Source organism: Monodon monoceros, unplaced genomic scaffold (assembly GCF_005190385.1).
Source record: "Monodon monoceros isolate NGI ecotype Baffin Bay Population unplaced genomic scaffold, NGI_Narwhal_1 Super_Scaffold_7, whole genome shotgun sequence".
In the NCBI taxonomy this organism is placed as follows: Eukaryota; Metazoa; Chordata; class Mammalia; order Artiodactyla; family Monodontidae; genus Monodon; species Monodon monoceros.
The window spans coordinates 96,700,075-96,724,068 of record NW_021703784.1 but is presented as its reverse complement, the minus strand read 5'-3'; the positions used below and the strand labels follow the sequence as shown (position 1 = coordinate 96,724,068).

At 40.9% G+C, this 23,994-nt stretch overlaps 1 protein-coding gene across 1 annotated transcript in view; it reads left to right on the top strand.

Moving 5' to 3' along the window:
• Positions 1-3,864: 3,864 nt before the first annotated feature.
• Positions 3,865-23,994, top strand: part of PATL1 (PAT1 homolog 1, processing body mRNA decay factor) — a 36,526-nt gene continuing 16,396 nt past the window's right edge. Inside the window, exons 1-9 of the mRNA XM_029208750.1 lie at positions 3,865-4,059; positions 6,020-6,131; positions 13,986-14,203; positions 14,506-14,586; positions 15,169-15,363; positions 16,300-16,401; positions 16,834-16,923; positions 17,145-17,365; positions 18,751-18,840. Of these exons, the coding sequence (XP_029064583.1) occupies positions 4,045-4,059; positions 6,020-6,131; positions 13,986-14,203; positions 14,506-14,586; positions 15,169-15,363; positions 16,300-16,401; positions 16,834-16,923; positions 17,145-17,365; positions 18,751-18,840 (1,124 nt within the window). The 5' untranslated portion in view covers positions 3,865-4,044. The remainder of the gene's footprint in view (positions 4,060-6,019; positions 6,132-13,985; positions 14,204-14,505; positions 14,587-15,168; positions 15,364-16,299; positions 16,402-16,833; positions 16,924-17,144; positions 17,366-18,750; positions 18,841-23,994) is intronic.

Here is a 23,994-nt window from a genome sequence, read left to right as displayed (position 1 = left end):
ACTACTGAAGCCCACACGCCTAGAGCCCATGCTCCGCATTGAGAAGCCACCACAATGAGCAGACTGAGCACCGCAACAAAGAGTACCCACCGCTTGCCGCAACTAGAGAAAACCCTCGTGCAGCAACAAAGACCCAACTCAGCCAAAAATAAATAAATAAATGAATAAATAAATAAATTTATTTAAAAAAAAAAGAATGCTGGAGTAAGACTCAAATGTTAAATATCATACCAGTTAATATCCGGCAAGGCAATAAAACTGTCCCCTTTGGGATTATCTTTTCTATCAAAATGAAATCATCTCAACTGGACAAAATTAATTTGCAATTTAGCAGTCTTCTACAAATTAACATCTAACTTTACTGAGTCTGGTACCTCACTAATAGTAAATACTAAGTCAGACAAAGTTGCCTCCCCTAGAACTTCAAATTATCCTGAAGCAGGCTCGTTAGACAATGTTCTTGTTATAACATAGAAGGGGCGCACAATAACCTTTTTTCCTTATTTCCCAGTTCTGTACAATTTTTCTAAACACACTTGTCCCAGTTACCTATTAGTGAGTAATAAACTACTCCAAAATTTTGTGGTTTAAAACCACAACCATTTGATTATAATACCACAATTTTATGGGTCAGGTATCTGGGAAAGGCTCAGCTGAGTGATTCTTCTGCTTCACATCGTGTTGAATGGGGTCACTCAATGACATTCAGTTGCTAGCTGAGCTGGTCTGGACAGCTTCATTCACGTGTCTGGTGTGGCTGGTAAGCTGGGTATAGCTGGACCCCTCTTCCTCTTCACGTAGTCTCAGGGCCTTTCCACATGACCTCTTCAGCAAGGTAACTGGACATCTTACATGGACTTACACTGTCAATCTTCTTAAAGACTAGACACAGAACTGGCATAGCATCACCCCCCCCGCCCCCTGCTCCATTGGTCAAAGCCATTATAATCCAGTCCAGATTCAAGGAATAATGGAAGTAGAACCCACCTCTTGATGAGAGAACAAAGAATTTGTAGCCTTGTTTAATCTACCACAAGTTTCATCTTATACATTTTTATTTTCATTATATTGCTAATCCTTTTGTCTAAAGTCTGCTGCACCAAGAGTTCCCATAGCTTTCTGGGATGTCCGTCACAACTTTGTTGGCTACATGAGAAATGACCCTCTGGGCAGCCCACCACTCTTTTTCTCCCTCTCTATAACCCTTTGCAAGCACTCATGGACAATATCTTAAAGCAGCGGTATGCAAAGTGTAGTCCAAGAACCAATAGCATCAGCATCACCTGGGAATTTGGCATAAATGCAATTCTTAGGTCCCACTTCAGACCTACTGAACCAGAAACACCAGGGATGGGGCCCAGCAGTCTGTTAGAACAAGCCCTCTTGGCGAGGCTGGGAACCACTGTTGTAGAGCTGTACATTACTTAATGAAAATTAATACAACATCTGAAACTAGTCTCACAAGAAAGTACATTTTATGTTCTTTTACCATGATCTAAAAAAAAAGAAGCATGTAGAGAATCTGTAAATACCACAGTGGATTATTTACAGCCTCTGGAGAAAGGACAGACAATACCAAAGCACGGTGGCTTTCACTAACTGATGTTCTCTCTCAGCTGTGAAAAGCCTTTTCCATATACCCAGGCTCGCAGGAAAGACTTTTCTTCCACTCACTCAAGGGACACTCTCCAGGGGCCTCATATCTTATTTCTACAGAATTACTTGTGAAAAGAATTTGTATCCTCTCTATCTTAATAATGGGCCTATTACACAGCTCAAAAAAATACATTATTCACCTAAAGGGACTCTCATTAATCTCCCTCAAAGGCAGTTGGTGCATCGGAAAAACAGGTAATTTTATTGATTGTCTATATGACACCTTGTTTTCTGTTTCCTTCTCTGCTCTGTATTATTTCTTTCCTTATCTTTTCTTTAAAATTATCCTATAGTTCATTTATATTCAAGCTTTCCTATTTTCTTATATAAACTGCTTTAGCTGTATCCTAAAAGTCTTTATATGTTAATAAGTTTATCATTCAGTTCTAAATATTTTTTGCTTCCCATTATGTTTTCTCAAGTAGTCCATTAATTAGAGGCACGCAGTTTTTGTTTTGTTTTTTTTTAATTTCTGATCTCTAACATAATGATCAGAAAACAGGATCTGCAACATCAGGAATCAGCAAACTCTTTGTGTAAAGGGCCAGACAGTAAATATTTCAGGCTTTGCTAGCCAAATGGCCTCCATTGTAAGTATACAACTCTGCCTTGGTTGCCCTAAAGCAACCAAAGACAATACGCAAAAAAATGAGGGTGGTTGTATTCCAACAAAACTTTACTTACAAAAACAGGCAGCTGGCCAGATTCGGCTGTGGGTCACAACTTGCCAACCCTTGGCCTACATGGCACCAGTTCTTTGGTCATTGTGCTGTTACCTGTACTACATGAGGTTTTGTAATGTTCCATGCATGCTTGAAAGCTAATTATCATCTTATCCTTGGCCTGTTCCACTTTAAGCTTTAGGCCTGGCCCATGCAAACATTCGCTTTTGTAAAACTGTCACAGTGATTAAGAGATTGGATTTTTGGAATCAGAGAGAACTGGTTGTCACTTTCCACTGGGTGGTTTAGGATAGATGAATTAACATCTCTAATCCTCAGGTTCCACATCTATAGGGAAAATAACAGTACCTACCTCACAGGGTTGGCATAAGGCAGACTTCAGTCATTAGTAGAAGTAGTATTAGAATCATCACTGAACCACTACTCTGTGAGGCAGGTTTCATTAAACCCATTTTACAAAGAAATTAAGCCTCAGACGTGTTTAGATAACCTGCTCCACATCTGACAGCCAATGACAAAGTACTGATTCCCACCCATAACTTCTAGTTCCAAATCCAAAGTTTCCAGTACTCAGACTCTGATTGATCAATCTGGTCATACTAACATGTAAGGAATTTATGCCACTCCTAGGCGAGGCTGCATTTTAAGACACCGGGAGAAAGGAGTTGCGAAATCCACTCTTTAATTCTTCGAATTAATTCTTTGTGGTCCAAGTTTAGTCCTTATGGGGAAAGAAAGAGTTCTCCAGGGCCGAAAGGGCATGCAAGGTGCTAGCGGAGGTATACCCCCCAAACAGACTTCTGGAGGCAGGCTGCCGAGGCTTACACCCAGGACAAACGTTTTTCTGGGCTTGATCCTCTAAGCAGGTGGTGTCACCCAGCGGCGCACTCAGCCTCGATGACCTTGCTGCCCACGGCTGTGCTGCCCTACTTGGCTCTCCCACTTCACCTGCCTGGAGCGCCTGGGACCTAAAAATACCTCCCTGGTGGAACCTCCCGGAACATGCATTCGGCTTTTTTTTTTTTAATCGCCCTCATCACTTTGAGACACACAAATCACAGCCCTGACCCGCTGTCGACTCAGCGGGTGACGTGCCGCTGAAAGTGGCGACGAATTCTGCCCATTTCAATGACCTGAACTTTTATTTTTTCCCCTCCACTCGGCGCATTATCGTATGTCGTGAGGAGTGCCAAGCAAAACCCGCGAAGACCGTGTTGGACGCTGGCAAAACAGTCTAGGAATCTCCATTTCTCCCAGTCCAGGCTAATCCTGGGACTCTTCAAAGCCTTACCCTGTGACAATCACAAGGCTTTTCTCCGCCCCGTCGGTGACGGAAAGCTCGTGACTCGAACCAGAGCGCCGGGCGGGCACACAGAAGCCAGGGGCGGAGCTACAAGTCCAGATCGCGAGGAAGCCCCCGACGGGCGGCGCGTGCGCAGTGTCTCGCCATGGGACCTCCTTCCCGCCGCTGAGACTAGGAAGCGGGACGCCAAATCTGTCCCCGCGCAGCCGCCGCCGCCGGGCGCCGAACGGGGCGGCCGCCCTCCCCGAGGCGCGCCTGCGCACGTTCCCACGCACGCTCCGGCGTACGGCGGCGGCCAGGGGTCGCGAGCCGGTGGAGGACCCGCGCGCGGAGGAGCCCGCAGAGTCAGCGCTTCTTCCCTCCCTCCCCTATTCCCCTCCCCGCTCCCTCCCCCCCCCAAGAATGTTCCGCTACGAGGTGAGTTGTTTCGACCGGAAGTGACCCCTCCCTCCCTCCCGCACGCGCCCCTCTTTCTCTCTCACCCTCCGCGCGTCTGCCCAGCGCTCCTGGGGGGAGGGGGCGGGCGGCGGGACCCGCGGGACCGAACGGAGTGCGTTGGGTCTGGGGTCGCGGGTTTAATCCGAGGGCTGTGAGCTGGCTTCGGGGGGCGGGACTGTCCTATCAGTTGCCACTGAGGAGAGCTGACCTATGTTTTGGGGTGGGGAGGGCCCCTTACGTGCCTTAACCGGACCACCCCGCACCCCCGGAGGAGTGAGGAGTAGAGAGCGTTGCACCCACCCTCGGTGGCTCTTGAGGAAGCTTCACCCGAGAAAGCCCAGAGACGCGTTTCCCGCTCTGGACCCGGAACCATCTCCCCTCCAATTACTTATACACACCCCCTTACAAACCGGCGACCGTCAGGTCCCGGGGGCCTGGACTCGCCCTTTGACTGGGGCCAAAGACCGTTTACTAAAGAGGACTCCGAGTTGGGAAGGGGCGTGTCCAGCAGAAGTTCCTTCTGGGCGAGTGGAGGGGGACGTGGGTTTGGTGACGGTCCGGGTATGTAGCAACAGTCGAGAGTCCTGACAGTGTCACTGGTTCGCTGTATGACCTTTAGCGACTCCTAATCATTGGACAGGGTTTCTGGATTTGTAGAACCAAAGGGTTGGTTTAGATGACCCCTAAGAGTCTTTCCAGTGTAAAAAGCAGTGATTTGGTTAAGTAGATCTTTGTGATTTGGGAATGCTTCTGGAAGTTGCCTGTGATGGGGAGGCAGTTGCATGCTTGCTTTGTGTAAGTTTGGGAGACTTAAGATGGGTAGGATGGCCGTTTGACCTAACCTTTCATTTGGGAACATCCTGGCTAAGAGGTAGCCAGTCAGGGTGTATCCGAAATGTGACTGCAGAGAGCGTGTGGAATTCCGATCCTGAGTCTTTGAAAACTGGGGACACGTATACTTGGTATTTGATAGGAATGGTTCAAGATCAAACTGCCTTTATGTAAACATGGAGAGAGATGATGAGATGCAGTAGGCAAAGTTCCCAAAAGAAAAGAAAATTTGGAAAATAAATCAGTTGAAAACTGAAATGGGGGTGGGAGGGTACGTTTAAGATAGAACACACCTAAGTGGTTAAACTGGTGATATCTAGCGTTGTTTAACAATACCCAATGTTTGCCTAAATCTTTGCCTCATTCGATCCTCACAACAGCTTTCCGAGGTAGGTGGTATTGTCCCTGCATTACCACTTAAGAGATTGTGGCTTAGAGGCTAACACAGCCTGAGACAAAATAGATGCTCAGGGGGTATTGAATGAATTAATCAGAAAGGATGTGACTTGCCCAAGTTGGTATCACTTGTAAGAGTAGAGACACAACTTAAACCTGTCACATCACAGCTTTTCAAGAGTTCACTTAATTGTGATTGAACACTTAGCTTTCTCCTTTATCACCAGAGTTTGGATCTGTAGGAAAACAGAAGGGGAAAAGGAAAATGAAGAGAAAGCTTTAGAAGGGAATAATAAAATAGTTGAAAAGGTGACATGAATATGGGGAAGATGAGAATTTCGTTGAAAAATATAGGTAGAACTCAAGCAAAATAATAAAGTGTTCATTTTCACTTGTCATTATTATTGTAACCAGTGATGGAAAGGAAGTTGGCAGGCCTCATTTGGTTGCATGAGGAAATGCTGTTATTAGATTCTTGATAAATAGAGAAATGGAAGTTTGGGGGAAGAGGTTAAATAAGGAATAGGAACGAGAAGCCGAAGGAAAAGGTACTGAAGTCTTCCAGTGTCAGGGAAATTGGGGGATAGAAAAAATGCCATGTGCACAAAAAGTCATAATGAAGCTATTGTGTTGATCGGGAAGATGAAAACATTTTTTTAGAGCGAGGTTGTGAACTTCATGAATAGCTGATCTCTTTTTTCTCTTTTTTTAGTCTTTGGAGGATTGTCCTCTGGATGAAGATGAAGATGCATTTCAGGGCCTGGGAGAGGAAGATGAAGAGATTGATCAATTCAATGATGATACATTTGGGTCAGGTGCAGTTGGTAAGTGATGTCTTTCTTTTATAATGTCATCTTGGTCTCTTGCTGTTTTCAAATGCTCTCTTTTATAAGTACTTTTGTCTAAGTAGGCGTAACCTCATTCACAAAGTTGGCAAACTGTTCTGTTCTTCACTCCAAGCATCTACCCTCCTCCTCTGGGCTTCTTTTTGCCTCACTTATAAAATCAAGTGTTTTCTAAGCCCTGTCCCTTCCAGCTTTATGATCTATGGCTCTAAGTTGACACTATAAGGAATTCAAATGATTAGAGAAGTGGACATTTTACAAAGGTTTAAATAATCCTAGAAGAAGGAAATTTTTATTTGTGGAACATGGAACTTAAGGAAAACTAGTGGATTAGGAGAAAACTCAGATTCAGATGTATATGTTTTAAAATTCAGTTGATCAATAATATATTGCATGACCCTGCTATTGCCCTATAGTATATTCAATAAATAAAGTTTTTTATTCCAAGAATTTTGGTGATAGAAAGTCTTCATAAGTTAGAAAAGTGTTGTGCACAGATGAAATTTTCTCATCCTTGGGTATAGATAAATATTCCTGGTGTTGGAAGTGGTTAAAAAATTAAAGAGCCAAACTAAACTAGAGGCCACAGTTATAATTACTGAGATGAAAGGTTTAGGGAGCAAGCTTACATAATAAAGTTTGAGAGTTAGAGATCCTGGAACAAGTATACTAATAAGTTAAAATTAAACTGTACTTTGGAAAGATGAATAGGTAAGGGAGGTCCCTGGTCGTCCAGTGGTTAGGACTCTTCGCTCTCACTGCCAAGGGCCCAGGTTCATCCCTGGTTGGGGAACTAAGATCCCGCATACCCCGTGCAGCCAAAAAAAAAAAAAAAGTATAGGTAAGGCCAGAAACTATAAAACCCTTAGAGGAAACATAGGCAGAACACTCTATGACATACATCACAGCAAGATCCTTTTTGACCCATCTACTACAGAAATGGAAATAAAAATAAACAAATGGGACCTAATGAAACTTAAGTTTTCCACAGCAAAGGAAACCATAAACAAGACCAAAAGACAACCCTCAGAATGGGAGAAAATATTTGCAAATGAAGGAACTGACAAAGGATTAATCTCCAAAATATACAAGCAGCTCATGCAGCTCAATATCAAAAAAACAAACAACCCAATCCAAAAATGGGCAGAAGACCTTAATAGACATTTCTCCAAAGAAGATATACAGATGGCCAAGAAACACATGAAAGGATGCTCAACACCACTAATCATTAGAGAAATGCAAATCAAAACCACAATGAGGTATCACTTCACACTGGTCAGAATGGCCATCATCAAAAAATCTACAAATAAATGCTGGAGAGGGTGTGGAGAAAAGGGAACCCTCTTGTACTGCTGGTGGGAATGTAAATTGATGTAGCCACTATGGAGAGTAGTATGGGGGTTCCTTAAAAATCTAAAAATAGAATTACCATATGACCCAACAATCCCACTACTGGGCATATACTCTGAGAAAACCATAATTCAAAAAGAGGCAGTACCACAATGTTCATTGCAGCACTATTTACAATAGCCAGGACATGGAAGCAACCTAAGTGTCCATCGACAGATGAATGGATAAAGAAGATGTGGTGCAGATATACAATGGAATATTACTCAGCCATAAAAAGAAATGAAATTGAGTTATTTGTAGTGAGGTGGATGGACCTAGAGACTCATACAGAGTGAAGTAAGTCAGAAAGAGAAAAACAAAAAACAAATACCATATGCTAACACATATATATGGAATCTAAAAATATAATGGTTCTAAAGCACCTAGGGGCAGGACAGGAATGAAAACGCAGACGTAGAGAATGGACTTGACACGGGGAAGGGGAAGTTGGGATGAAGTGAGAGAGTGGCATGGACATATATACACTACCAAATGTAAAACCGATGGCTAGTGGGAAGCAGCCACATAGCACAGGGAGATCAGCTTGGTGCTTTGTATCCACCTAGAGGGCTGGGATAGGGAGGGTGGGAGAGACACGCAAGAGGGAGGAGATATGGGGATATATGTTTATGTATAGCTGATTCACTTTGTTATACAGCAGAAACTAACATATCATTGTAAAGCAATTATACTCCAATAAAGATGTTAAAAAAAAACCCAAAACATTGTATAGAGGTAACATTTTAACCACAATTCTGTCAGTATTGTGGGGTTTTGTTTTAGTATTGTTTTAAAATAATTTCTGTAATTGTTTTAAAATATTATCTTGTAGCTTTAATTTTGTCCATTCCATTTCAATAAATTTGATGAACACATTTGGGAAAAAAAAAAGATGAATAGGTAAGAGTCCATGGAACTCTCTTTGCTTTGACTGTTGGTGTTGAAAAGCAGCAATTACCACATTTATGTTGGGATGTGTGAATATGTGGGATTTCAAATATTCAAGTTAAGTAATAAGAAGAGGAAATTTATCAGTAGTGGGTAACCCTAAAATGTTCAATATCAAAAACAAATAAGAGGTCTTAAAAATGTTGTATTAGGACTTCCCTGGTGGCGCAGGGGTTAAGAATCCACCTGCCAATGCAGGGGACATGGGATCAATCCCTGGTCGGGGAAGATCCCACATGCAGTTGAGCAGCTAAGCCCGTGCGCCACAACTACTGAGCCTGCGTGCCGCAACTACTGAAGCTTGCCCACCTAGAGCCCGTGCTCCGCAGCAAGAGAAGCCACCACAGTGAGAAGCCCGCACACCGCAACAAAGAGTAACCCCTGCTCGCCGCAACTAGAGGAAGCCCACGTGCAGCAACAAAGACCCAATGCAGCCAAAAATAAAATAAAATAGTTGTACTGGTTACTGGTTTTGCACTCACCTAAACAGCTTAAGTTTATTTAAGCTTAGACTGAGTTGAATGAACCGGCAAAAATGAAAGAGCATACTATTTTCAATCAGGGATTACAGAATTCCTTGAAGAGCTAAAACTGCTGCTGTTGGAAGCAGCAAGAGAAGCATTTAAGGTAGAAGCTAGGCTTATTGCAGAAGGGAACCGAAGACCTTTTGGATTACAGCCATAGTTTAGGGGATGAGATTGTTCAGAGGATGACATGATCTCAGATGCTGTTCTCTATCCATGGAGATCACAGGGAAAGGGACATAGAATAGAATGATGAAAGCAGGAAACTGATGTGAATTGCAAATTATATTTGAAACTTTAGTAAAAACCTATAGAATACAATAGAAGCTATAAACAGTGTGTGCTTGTTTCTGGAGCTCTTTTTCTCTTAAAATATTGTACTGAATGTTACCATTTTTTAGCAAATTCATCTGTGTTAAAATGAAATTTATTAAAATGAAGTATGTTGAGGTTAGCCAGCATAGTAAATGTCCTCAGTTTTTAACCTGGACAGAAGAGGAATAGTTTGGCCTTCTCATTGACTTCCAGAGTGCTAGACAGTCTTTTTTTCTGAGTTCCTATGTTTCTCACAAGATGAGGAAAGTATTGCCTTAAAAGAATTTTAGAGTGTGCAGAACTGCATTTTATGTGATGGAAAATGAAAAAGCCCCTAGGGTTACACAGTAAAAGAACAGGTGATAAAAAGTAAAGGCAGTTGGGCTTCCCTGGTGGCGCAGTGGTTGAGAGTCCGCCTGCCGATGCAGGGGACGCGGGTTTGTGCCCCGGTCCGGGAAGATCCCACATGCCACTGAGCGGCTGGGCCCATGAGCCATGGCCGCTGAGCCTGCACATCCGGAGCCTGTGCTCCGCAGCGGGAGAGGCCACAACAGTGAGAGGCCCTCGTACCGCGCAAAAAAAAAAAAAAAAAAAAGTAAAGGCAGTGAAGTAGCATATGGTTAGCCCATTTTGTACCCTGAGGCACAAGGATGATTAAGGACTTCTTGGTCAACAAAGTTTATAATGGAGAAAAGATTTCCCAGTGTGAGCCCTTTCCATTGAGAGTATAATATACTTGAATTGTGAAGTTAAAACCTTAGTTCCTCATCTTGATATAAATACTATACGGGTTTATAAAAAGAAAATTGCTTTCTAAGTCAACCTGTGACTTGTTTAATATATTTCTAAAGGTGGATATACAGCTGGTGTAGAGAATTTAAACCAGGAGATAAAATGTCAGACCTGTGACATACATTTTGGTTTGTTGGTTTTTAACTCAAGGAGTGAGTATCTTGAGTAATACCTGTTAGTACAGTAGTTATTTTAAGTCACTGGCTACAGATGCTCTGATGTCACCTTTCCTTAAGAAACTAGTCACTGTCTTCTGCATGGAAAAATGTTTGCATCATCTTTGAGCAGTAAATGGGCCACAGTAATCTCAACTTGTTCTCTAAAAATAAAAGCTTACACTTACAAGGTGCTTATTATGTGCTAGGGACCATTCTGAGTGTTTCATGTATATTGTTAATCCTCGTAGCAGCCTTGCAAGGTAGGTACTATTATTATCCTCATGTTAACAAATGAAGAAGGAAAATGCCAGAGATGTTAAGTAACTATAAATACAGTCAATGTAAGCTACCAGTTATGTTTTAACAGTCTCTGGGGGATCTTTGGGAATCTCCTGCCTCCACATGGAAGGGCTCCCCATTCTTTCTACTTCCTTTTTATTGATAGCTGCTAAAATCTTTAGGGACTGAGATTGCTCTAAAATTAAATCACCTCTACTTCCTGCTCATTTTGTTTTTATTCAGAAACAAATATCCCTGAGACAGACTTGAGGGGAATTACCACAGCAAGCATACATTTATAAAAGCAGCCAGGAGTTCAGTAACCCACCTCAGGGTATAGGTTAATTAGTTGAAGGAAAACAGTTATCTCTTTCCCTTCATTTCTCTGTTATTTTTTTCCCCTACCCTTTATCATTTTGACCAGTGTGGGTTGAGGTCAAGCATTGGCATATCTAAGTATGTTTTTAGGTCATTTGAAAAAGATACAGAGTAAGGTATCCTTTTATACTAAGGACGTGTGATCTCTGACATTACTGTTTCAGATGATTTTTCGCAAGAGCAAGAAATATCTAAAATGAACATGATGGTGTTCTGTGGCATAGGTTTCTTTGCTTACATGTTTGAAAAAGTAATTCACAACAGAGCCTTTCTCACAGAATATGGCTTCTTAACCAGCATTTTTTAAATTAATTATTAAGGACAAATAGATTATCATCTTTGGTGGGACCTAGTAAAGTTAGTAAATAGGATTATGAGAAGTGAATGAAATCAATGCAAATTAGAACTCTTTTGCATTAGAATCAGTCTTAACAAATCAGTTTCTTAAATTTGGGAAATAAATGTTTTAAAAAATCCCTTAATTCAGGATTATAGACTCCCTTTTTTTTTTTTCCGGCATTGTTGAGTCAGTAAAATTGCAAAAAGCAGTTAGTCCTTCAAAACATGCTTAGCTTACTCTTCCTTAGCAAAGATGTTACAAATATTAATATCACAATTGATTTTTAATTATACTGTTCTTTAAGCATATATTTTAAATAGCTGATAATTTAAATTAGTGCTGTAATTTTCATCTAAAGTAGATTTTTCCCTTTACCACAAGTAGTACATTCACATCTACCACAGTGCTCAAAGACTAGACAGTGGTTCTGATCATACAAATTATAAATTTGGGAGTCCCACTTACCTCGTTTTTTTTGTTTTTTGGCCACGGCATGCGGGATCTTAGTTTCCTGACCAGGGACTGAACCCGTGCCCCCTGCATTGGGAGCATGGAGTCTTAACCACTGGACCGCCAGGGAAATCCCTTACCTTTTTTTTTTTTGGATCACTAGTGTTATATGATACATTGTTATATAATAAAAGTAGCAATTTTAAATGTTTATAATCTGACCCTGAAAGGGACTTAGGCTACTTAAATTTGTTTTACATCTGAAACTAATGTAATGTTGTATGTCAACTATACTTCAATAAATAAATTAAAAATTGTAAATAATCCAAATTTCCATCAGTAAGGGATAAGTTAAATTACTTTATTAGTAGAGTAGAATCTTATATAGGTATGAAAAAGAATGAGATGATATTATCAGTAGTTATGTGTTCCCACTTTAAAAAATTTAACATACCTGAAGAATTATGGGGAACTTTCACTTTCTAAGTTACATATTTGTGTAATGTTTAAATTTTTTTAACAAACATGTATTTTAACAAGTTGCATATGAGCCCTTCAGAAAGTCTAAATCTTTTTTTAAGTGGCTACCATTAATTACACCCTTAGTATATACCAGGCACTTTTTTTTTCTTTTTTTCTTGTCGTGGTGCTCCCACTTCCTCCTTCTCCTTTCTTTAAATGAGGTATATAGAAAAATATGGGAAGGATTGTCATTAAGGACACTTTTTCAGAATTCTGTGTTTTTATGTTAGTAATTACCTGTTATCTCTCTGTTTTGAATTTTGCAGGACATACAAAACAAAACTAAAATAAGAATAAAAATATATAACATTTACAAAAGAATACATGGGGTTTTGGTGGGTTAGAAAGTAGTGCATGTTCAGATGAGGTGAAGGTAGAATTAAAATGAAAAGATTATTTAGGGAAAGCTTCAGTGGGGAGGGAAAGGTATCTGAATTTGAATGCTGAAAGGAGCAAAGTAGTAGAGCTTTTATGATGGAGTCAGAAGGGCATGATGAGCGATGAGGTCGAGGAGAACTGGAATGAGAGAAGTGACGGAAGTAAGGTCTGGTTCTAGAGAAGCCGATAGAAGGTTCTGAAGATTTTCATCTGTGCTATAGCTAGACCCCAAAACAATGCTGTGTCAGCATAAAAAACAAAAGACAACAAAATAACCTAGTGCCAGTGCTACAGATTATATAGTAGTATGTAGAAATAGACAGTTAAAGCAGAAGAGGACCGACGCTGGTCCAAGTCACCCTCACCTTTCCTGTGGCATACTTGTAGTAGCCTCCTAACAGGCCTCCGTGCTTCCAATAGTGTTGCCCCCTTCTCTGCAAATCTGTTTTCAACACAGCAGCCAGAGTGATTCTTTCAAAAAGTCAAGCCACATCCAAACCTCCAGCGGCCCCCATTTCAGAGTGGCTCTAAAGGCCCTGTAGGAGCTCTCCCACTTTGACCTCATTTTTCTTCTCCTCTTCACCCCTGTTCATTCCAATCCAAGCACAGTCCTTGCTTCTCAAAATCGTCAGTCTCACATCTTAAGGCCTTTTTACTGACTGTCCCTCTGCCTGAGACACTCTTCTCCTAGATATCCACATGGCTAACTTATTGATATTTTGCTCAAATGTCACCACCTCAGTGAGACATACCTCTGACCATCCTGTTTAAAGTTTTCAATTTGCTTCTCTTCCACCGTATTCCTGTAGCATATCATCTTCTAATATAGTATCTAATTTACTTATTCGTTATGTTCATTATCTATTATCTGTCTCTTCCCTGCTTAAAAAGCCACAGGAGGGCAGGGATACTTGTCTGTTTTGTACACCAATGTACCCCATGCACCTAAAACAATGTCTGTCACATAATAGATGCTCAAAAAATACTAATTGGATGACACGAATGGATTTAAAAGCTTGTAAAGAAGATGACACTTACCTAAGAGAAAGTTGTACGCTAGCGTGAGTTTTTGCCTGAAATAGCACAGAATCTCAAACCAACAGGTTGTACTATATCACCAACTTAGAAATTGGTTTCAGAATATAGTTTGCACATCGTTGCTAATGTATTAAGCTATTACTCCAAAAGTCTGAGTTTATTCCTAGTAGGATGTTAGTTGTTCTCAATAGTGCAAAGCCCACTTTAAATGTGCCCCTTAGTTTAAACCTTATTTCATGACTCTAGATGGATAACAGAAGAATTTTATAAAACTTTTTTATTCCAATATGAACTCTGTTTCTTTTTTATGATTTCCTTATAGATGATGATTGGCAGGAAGCACATGAGCGCCTGGCTGAATTGGAAGAAAAGCTGCCTGTGGCGGTTAATGAACAAACAGGCAATGGAGAAAGGGATGAGATGGACTTGTTGGGTGATCACGAGGAGAATCTGGCAGAAAGGCTCAGTAAGATGGTGATTGAAAATGAACTAGAAGATCCAGCTATCATGAGGGCAGTACAGACCAGGCCAGTGTTGCAAGTAAGTTACTGTGATCTGAGAGCTATAGCAGACTGATAATTAAAGCAAAGTATTGGGCTTGGCTATTTTATTCCACCTACTATACTGAGAGAATTACATGTGCTATAGAAATTTGGTAGATAATTCCTGATGATAGCAATTCTAGAGATGAAGTCGGGAAATAAGGTCGATTCTAGAACACTGTAGTTTCTGTTCTCAAGCAGTTGAGGCTCTTTGGGAGCTTTGCTCACCGAAAGCTGGTAAGTTGCCCAGCGAGCCCGCCCTCTTCTAGACTTTGTGTGTGTGTTTTCCTTTTTTGTTAGCCCCGACCAGGAAGTCTCAATTCCAGCATCTGGGATGGATCTGAAGTTCTGAGGCGAATCCGAGGACCACTGCTTGCTCAGGTATTAAACGTTTTCTCGTTGTATAAAAATCCTAATACCCCAAAGCTGGCTCCTGTTGTTGTCCTTTCCTTACTGGAACAATGTATGGATGCATATCCTTTGCCGGTCTTAACGTTGATTATGTCGCCCAGCACCCATAGCTGGACCTGTTGACTGTGCCCTCCCCAGACTCTGTGGTAATGCTCACTTGACTGTGCTTTCTTCGAAATGGTTGAAAGGGGGCATTGGGACTCAAATTTGACAGCTTATGATTTGAATTACTTAAAGTCATTTTTAGGCAAAACTATAGGGACAGAGAACAGATCAGTGTTTGCCAGTGGTTGGGGGTGGTAGGAGAGGTTGACTACAAAGGAAGTTTGGGGAGTAATAAAACTTACGTGTCTTGATTTTGGTGTTAGATCCAGGACTCTCTGCATTTATCAAAATTTAATGCTATACACTAAAGAGGGTAACATTTTTACTGGATGTGAGATAAAACTAAATAAAAAATTTTAAAATAATTTCTCAAGATATCTGGCATCTGTAAAGGTTATTAAAACATTTCAAGGTAGCTAATTTTTTTAACACTACTTCCTCAATTAGGAAATGCCTACAGTGTCTGTGTTAGAATATGCCTTGCCTCAGAGGCCCCCCCAGGGCCCAGAAGATGATCGGGACGTTTCTGAGCGTGCATTACCGAGGCGGTCAACTTCGCCTGTCATTGGGAGTCCTCCTGTTAGAGCTGTCCCCATAGGCACCCCACCTAAGCAGATGGCTGTACCCAGCTTCAACCAACAGGTACCTCTCATTAACAGGCACTCAGCCCAGGATATTGGGAATCTGGGCAAAATTATTTGGGAAATTGGTGATGCTGGGAGGAGGGTGGAAGTTTGGGGTAGGCATTAGATTAGAAAGAAAAGTAGCCAATTAGAGGAAAAGTTAGTGCAAATAAGAGACACATTCCCCAATGCCCATTGCTGGTGCTACTACTGTTGCTGCTGCCTTTTAATTGGGGGAGAAAAAGGGTAGTGAACCACATTTAGTGTAAATGTCCTTTTTAAAGTGTTTTGCTGGCTGCCCAAAACATTGGCAGAGAGGTAACTGAAAGCTGGGGGGAGTGGGAACACACAGCATTGTCCACATCCCTTTTTACCTTTAAGATATCCCTGCTTTCCCTAGAGCCTGTGCAGTCCTGTTCCATAGACTTTCCTCCACCTGAAACCAGCAGCTGAAAAGGAAGGCCAATTTGGAAGGTATGGGGGGAGGGTGGTATTGGTATGGCCTAGTTAGGCTCAATATCCTATGAAATGGTGGAGTCACAACGTACACGAAAGAGCTGAGCATGGCGGCCATATCATAGGGACTTCAGAATAGGACTTAGTTAATCCTCCAGCTTTCTTATCATTCCATCTCCCTCACTGCTACCAAAATATATCCTCTTGGAGAGAATTTGCAAGTCAGAATATCTGCTGGTACCTCCCTCAGATAGCATGGAAGGGTGGGGATAACTGGAGAATTAGCTAAATCTTCCTCAGTTAAAAGTGGCACATTGCTTGATATTTGTGAGAGGAAGTGACCAAAGGTTCTGTATGTGGACCAAAGCCATAGCAATTTGCTTGGAAGTAGGGCTTTGCATTGAGTTCTGTGTCTCTGCCGGTACTCGAGGGGAGGAAGAATAGGTAGAGGGAAAGCTGACTTCACTGAGTGTAGTTGTATATATGTTTGTCCTGATAGGTTCTGTGTCCGAAGCCTGTCCATGTTCGACCCCCAATGCCACCACGCTATCCTGCTCCCTACGGTGAGAGGATGTCTCCCAACCAGCTCTGCAGTGTCCCGGTATGTCACTTTACAATCTAATGAAAATACTTTTTGATCACTGCCTAGTATATAGACATCTCCTAAATCTTACATGTTTTTTATAATCTCCACACTTGAATTTCTGGATCTTATAGTCCCCGGGTCAGAAGACATAGTTCATCATGTTCAGCTATTTCTTACCTCAACTCTTTTCTTATCTTAAAAATCTAAACTTGACATGATCCGGTTTCTTGCTATTATAGTCCCTCATTCTACTTCTTTCTCATTCACGTTACATGATCATAGTGCTTTCTAACTTCTAGCATCACTCTTTCATATTCCTTCAGTGGACAGCTCAGCTCTACAATTTGAGAGTTTTTCTATCTAAGTTAATTCTGTATTTCTATTGAGTTCCCCTGTTATTTACCTGTTTTCATGGTATAAATATAATTTTTTTTTTTTTTTTTTTAGAACTCTTCCCTACTGGGTCACCCTTTCCCTCCTAGTGTTCCTCCTGTTCTCAGCCCCCTCCAGAGAGCACAGCTTCTTGGAGGAGCACAGGTAAGCCTAGGGTTAGCTCAGCCCTTAAAGAGCTTTCTCACTTTCCAAAGGTTCACTAGCTGGTGTCCCCCTTTTTTGCTGTTAATCAGCCACTGCCACCTCTTACTGTTTCCTTTACTTTCCCAGACAGAGTTACTGATGGAAGCAGTATTCACTTTTCTGTGGATAAAAGTAAGGGGACTTGCTGATCAACTGAATCTGAGATCTTGTGCCTCTTGTAGCTACAGCCTGGACGGATGTCTCCCAGCCAGTTTGCACGGGTCCCTGGATTTGTTGGTAGTCCACTTGCTGCCATGAATCCCAAGTTGCTGCAAGGGCGAGTTGGGCAGATGCTTCCCCCAGCACCAGGCTTCCGTGCCTTCTTTAGTGCTCCAGCCCCTGCTACACCGCCTCCTCCTCAGCAGCACCCTCCTGGCCCAGGGCCTCACCTGCAAAACCTAAGGTACACAAAACAGGTGCCTCCGTTTATCCATTGTCATCTAAGCCTCCTGATCATTGACGTTTAGTGCTGTAACATAGAAGTCTGTTGATATTTGCAAGTGATATATTTTGAGATGTTATTTGATCCTCAAGTTGCCAAACACAGAAATGTTTGACCGTCTCCAGGCTTTCTTATGAATCACATTTCCCTCCAGTCACATGCTTCCTGTGTACATTTGCACATTACTAATCACCTTTTTTATTTCTCCTGAAGTTTCTTATGTCTCACTTATTTTACAAACACACACATACTTACGTATGCACGAAGTGTTTGTCATTTAACAAGAATTATCATATACTAAGGAACAGAGAGGAAGTTCCCTGGCGGTCCAATGGTTAGGATTCGGTGCTTTCACTGCCATGACCTGGGTTCAATGCCTGGTTGGGGAACTAAGATTCTGCAAGCTGCACGGCTCAGCCAAAAAGAAAAAAAAAAGGAACAGAGATATAGATGTTGAGTTGTCAGCTAATCTCAGTGCTAGCTAGTTGCTTGCTTCCACTGTGGTTTTATAACAGGAGGGGTTTAAGTTCCTGCTTCAGTGAAATTGTGTTTTATTACATATCGTATTGTATCAGGATTCTCCAGAGCAGCAGAACCAGTAGGATACAGATAAATAAGTAAAGAAGAAATTTACTGAAAGGAATTGGCTTGCATGATTGTGGGGCTGGCAAGTCCAAAATTCATAGGGCAGGCCAGGAGGCTGGACATTTTGGTAGGAGTTGAGGTTGCAACCTTGAGTCTGAATTTATAGGGCAGGTGGGCAGGCTGGAAATTCAGTCAGGACTTCCGTGTTCTAGTCTTGAGGCAAAATTCCTTCCCTGGGAAACATGTTTTCCTTTCAACTGATTGGGCAAGCCCCCAACCACATTATCGAGGGTCATCTCTTTTTTTCTTAAGGTCAACTAATTGTAAATGTTAGTCGCATCTACAAAATACGTTCACAGCAACATCTAGTTGAGTGATTGTCCAAACAACTGGCCAGCTTAGCCAAGCTGACATATAAAATTAACTATCACACATATATGTTTCAGTGTCATTCCCAAATACTTGAAACTAAGTACACTAAATCTATTAGAGACGTCTCTTTAACAGGAGCAAAAAGAAAAAGAGTTAAACTGCTTTACTGCTGATTCATTCTAATTTTATGATTGTCCTCTTAGGAGTTGAGAATTGGCTTTTGTGGAAGACATAAAAATACAGTGGCGTCTTCCTTCTGAAAGATCTTAGAATAGACTTTAGCATTCCCTTGGGTGAACCTGTATGAAGTTATCCTGTACTGACCACATTGTTAAAAACTTCAAGTCATCAGGATGACAGAATTGCACATCTTTTCCCTTTTTGTTTAGATCACAGGCCCCAATGTTTAGACCAGACACAACCCACCTTCATCCACAGCACCGTCGACTCTTGCATCAGAGACAGCAACAGAATAGGAAGTAAGTACTTATCCTACTCCTTTGTGGTTTCTTAATTTAGCTTTCATTTTTGACTGATTTAGTTTACTTTTTAAGTAAATGTAATCAGTATTGCACTTATTTTAACTGGTTAAGTCAGATCATATATGCTGTTATTTTATGTTTCCACTGCACAAATTCTTTTTTTTTAATTTTTGAATTTTACTTATGTTTTATATAGCAGGTTCTTATTAACCATCTGTTTTATACATATTAGTGTATACATGTCAATCCCAATCTCCCAATTCATCCCGCCACCACCACCCTTCCCCGCCACTTTCCCCCCTTGGGGTCCTTGTTAGTTCTCTACATCTGTGTGTCTGTTTCTGCCCTGCAAACCAGTTCATCTGTACCATCTGTACCATTTTTCTAGGTTCCACATATATGCATTAACATACGATACTTGTTTTTCTCTTTCTGACTTACTTCACTCTGTATGACAGTCTCTAGATCCATCCACATCTCCACAAATGACCTAATTTCGTTCCTTTTTATGGCTGAGTAATACTCCATTGTATATATGTACCACATCTTCTTTATCCATTCATCTGTCGATGGGCATTTAGATTGCTTCCATGACCTGGCTATTGTAAATAGTGCTGCAGTGAACATTGGGGTGCATGTGTCTTTTTAAATTATGGTTTTCTCTGGGTATATGCCCAGTAGTGGGATTGCTGGATCATATGGTAATTCTATTTTTAGTTTTTTGAGAAACCTCCATACTGTTCTCCACAGTGGCTGTATCAATTTACATTCCCACCAACAGTGCAAGAGGGTTCCCTTTTCTCCACACCCTCTCCAGCATTTGTTGTTTGTAGATTTTCTGATGATGCTCTTTCTAACTGGTGTGAGGTGATACCTCATTGTAGTTTTGATTTGCATTTCCCTAATAATTAGTGATGTTGAGCAGCTTTTCACGTGCTTCTTGGCCATCTGTATGTCTTCTTTGGAGAAATGTCTATTTAGGTCTTCTGCCCATTTTTGGATTGGGTTGTTTTTTTAATTTTGAGCTGCGTGAGCTGTTTATATATTTTGGAGATTAATCCTTTGTCCACTGATTTGTTTGCAAATATTTTCTCCCATTCTGAGGGTTGTCTTTTCGTCTTGTTTGTAGTTTCCTTTGCTTTGCAAAAGCTTGTAAGTTTCATTAGGTCCCATTTGTGTATTTTTGTTTTCATTTCCATTAGGAGGTGGATCAGAAAAGATCTTGCTGTGATTCATGTCAAAGAGTGTTCTTCTTACATTTTCCTCTATGAGTTTTATAGTGTCCAGTCTTACATTTAGGTGTCTAATCCATTTTGAGTTTATTTTTGTGTATGGTGTTAGGGAGTGTTCTAATTTCATTCTTTTACATGTAGCTGTCCAGTTTTCCAAGCACCACTTACTGAAGGGACTGTCTTTTGTCCATTGTCATAGATTAGTGTGTGGGTTTATCTCTGGGATTTCTATCCTGTTCCATTGATCTATGTGTCTGTTTTTGTGCCAGTACCATGTTGTCTTGATTACTGTAGCTTTGTAGTATGAAGTCAGGGAGCCTGATTCCTCCAGCTCCATTTTTCTTTCTCAAGATTGATTTGGCTATTTGGGGTCTTTTGTGTTTACGTACAAATTGTGAAATTTTTTGTTCCAGTTCTGTGAAAAATGCCATTGGTAATTTGATAGGGATTGCATTGAATCTGTAGATTGCTTTGGGTAATATAGTCATTTTCATGATATTGCTTCTTCCAATCCAAGAACATGGTATATCTCTCCATCTGTTTGTGTCATCTTTGATTTCTTTCATCAGTGTCTTACAGTTTTCTGAGTACAGGTCTTTTACCTCCTTAGGTAGGTTTATTCCTAGGCATTTTATTCTTTTCGTGGGATGGTAAATGGGATTGTTTCCTTAATTTCTCTTTCTGATCTTTCATTGTTAGTGTGTAGGAATGCAGGAGGTTTCTGTGCATTAATTTTGTATCCTGCAACCTTACCAAATTCATTGATTAGTTCTAGTAGTTTTCTGGTAGGGTCTTTAGGATTTTCTACGTATAGTATCATGTCGTTGGCACCATGGACAGTTTTACTTTTTCTTTTCCAATTTCCTTTTATTTCTTTTTCTTCCCTGATTGCTGTGGCTAGGACTTCCAATACTGTGATGAATAATAGTGGCGAGAGTGGACATCCTTGTCTTGTTCCTGATCTTAGAGGAAATGCTTTCAGATTTTCACCATTGAGAATGATGTTTGCTGTGGGTTTGTCGTATATGGCTTTTATTATGTTGGGGTAGGTTCCTTCTGTGCCCACTTTCTGGAGACTTTTTATGATAAATGAGTGTTGAATTTTGTCAAACGCTTTTTCTGCATCTATTGAGATGAGCATATGGTTTTTATTCTTTAATTTGTTAATATGGTATATCACATTGATTGTTTTGCATACATTGAAGAATCCTGCATCCCTGGGATAAATCGCACTTGATCATGGTGTATGATCCTTTTAATGTGTTGTTGGATTCTGTTTGCTAGTATTTTGTTGAGGATTTTTGCATCTATATTCATGAGTGATATTGGTCTGTAATTTTCTTTTTTTTTTTAGTATCTTTGGTTTCAGTATCAGGGTGATGGTGGCCTCATAGAATGAGTTTGGGAGTGTTCCTTCCTCTGCAGTTTTTTGGAAGAGTTTGAGAAGGATGCGTATTAGCTATTCTGTAAATGTTTGATAGAATTCACCTGTGAAGCCATCCTGTCCTGGATTTTTGTTTGTTGGAATTTTTTTTTTTTTGCGGTACGCGGACCTCTCACTGTTGTGGCCTCTCCCGTTGCGGAGCACAGGCTCCGGACGCACAGGCTCAGTGACCATGGTTCACGGGCCCAGCTGCTCCGTGGCATGTGGGATCTTCCCGGACCGGGGCACAAACCCGTGTCCCCTGCACTGGCAGGCGGACTCTCAACCACTGTGCCACCAGGGAAGCCCTGTTGCAAGATTTTTAAACACAGTTTCAATTTCATTACTTGTGATTGGTCTGTTCATATTTTCTATTTCTTCCTCGTTCAGTCTTGGAAGGTTATACCTTTCTAAGGATTTGTCCATTTCTTCCAGGTTGTCCACAGAGTTGCTTGTAGTAGTCTCTTATGATGCTTTATATTTCTGCAGTGTCTGCTGTAACTTCTCCTTTTTCATTTCTAATTTTATTGATTTGAGTCCTCTCCCTCTTTTGCTTGATGAGTCTGGCTAAAAGTTTGTCAATTTTGTTTATCTTCTCAAAGAACCAGCTTTTAGTTTCTATTGATCTTTGGTACTGTTTTCTTTGTTTCTATTTCATTTATTTCTGCTGTGATCTTTATGATTTCTTTCCTTCTGCTAACTTTGGGTTTTGTTTGTTCTTCTTTCTCTAGTTTCTTTAGGTGTAAGGTTAGATTGTTTATTTGAGATTTTTCTTGTTTCTTGAGGTAGGCTTATTGTATTGCTATAAGCTTCCCTCTTAGAACTGCTTTTGCTGCATCCCATAGGTTTTGGATTGTCGTGTTTTCGCTGTAATTTGTCTCTAGGTATTTTTTTATTTCCTCTTTGATTTCTTTAGTGATCTCTTGGTTATTTAGTAATGTACTGTTTAGCCTCCATAAGTTTGCGTTTTTTATGTTTTTTTCCTTGTAATTGATTTCTAATATCATAGGGTTGTGGTCGGAAAAGATGTTTGATATGATTTCAGTTTTCTTAAATTTACTGAGGCTTGAGTTGTGACCCAAGATGTGATCTATCCTGGATATTGTTCCACGTGCATTGAGAAGAAAGTGTAATCTGCCGTTTTTGGATGGATTGTCCTATAAATATCAATTAAATCTATCTGGTCTGTTGTGTCATTTAAAGCTTGTGTTTCCTTATTAATTTTCTGTCTGGATGGTCTGTCCATTGGTGTAATTGAGGTGTTAAAGTCCCCCAATATTATTGTGTTACTGTCAGTTTCCTCTTTTATAGCTGTTAGCATTTGCCTTATGTATTGAGGTGCTCCTGTGTTGGGTGCATATATATTTATAATTGATACATCTTCTTCTTGGATTGATCCCCTTCTCTTTTGTAACATCCTTTATTTTAAAGTCTATTTTATCTGACATGAGTATTGCTACTCCATCTTTCTTTTGATTTCCATTTGCATGGAATATCTTTTTTCCATCCCCTCACTTTCAGTCTGTATGTGTCCCTAGGTCTGAAGTGGGTCTCTTGTAGACAGCATATATATGGGTCTTGTTTTTGTATCCATTCAGCGAGCCTGTGTCTTTTGGTTGGAGCATGTAATCCATTCACGTTTAAGGTAATTATTGATATGTATGTTCCTGTTACCATTTTCTTAATTGTTATGGGTTTGTTTTTGTAGGTCCTTTTCTTCTCTTGTGTTTCCCACGTAGAGAAATTCCTTTAGCATTTGTTGTAGAGCTGGTTTGGTGATGTTGAATTCTTTTAGCTTTTCCTTGTCTGTAAAGCTTTTGATTTCTCCATTGAATCTGAATGAGATCCTTGCCGGGTAGAGTAATCTTGGTTGTAGGTTCTTCTCTTTCATCACTTGAAATATATCGGGCCACTCTCTTCTGGCTTGTAGAGTATCTGCTGAGAAATCAGCTGTTAACCTTATGGGAGTTCCCTTGTATGTTAGTTGTCATTTTTCCCTTGTTGCTTTCAATAATTTTTCTTTAATTTTTGTCAATTTGATTACTATGTGTCTTGGCATGTTCTTCCTTGAGTTTATCCTGCCTGGGACTCTGTGCTTCCTGCACTTGGGTGGCTGTTTCCTTTCCCATGTTAGGGATGTGTTTTTTGTTTGTTTGTTTGTTTTGTTTCGTTTTGTTTGCGGTACGCGAGCCTCTCACTGCTGTGGCCTCTCCCGTTGCGGAGCAACAGGCTCCGGACACGCAGGCTCAGCGGCCACGGCTCACGGTCCCAGCGGCTCCGTGGCATGTGGGATCTTCCCGGACCGGGGCACGAACCCGTGTCCCCTGCATCAGCAGGCAGACTCTCAACCACTGCGCCACCAGGGAAGCCCTAGGGAGGTTTTTGACTATAATCTCTTCAAATAATCTCTTCATCTCGGATCCTTTCTCTCTCTCTTCTTCTGGAACCCCTAATGCAATTGTTGGTGCTTTTAATTAATGTTGTCCTTGAGGTCTG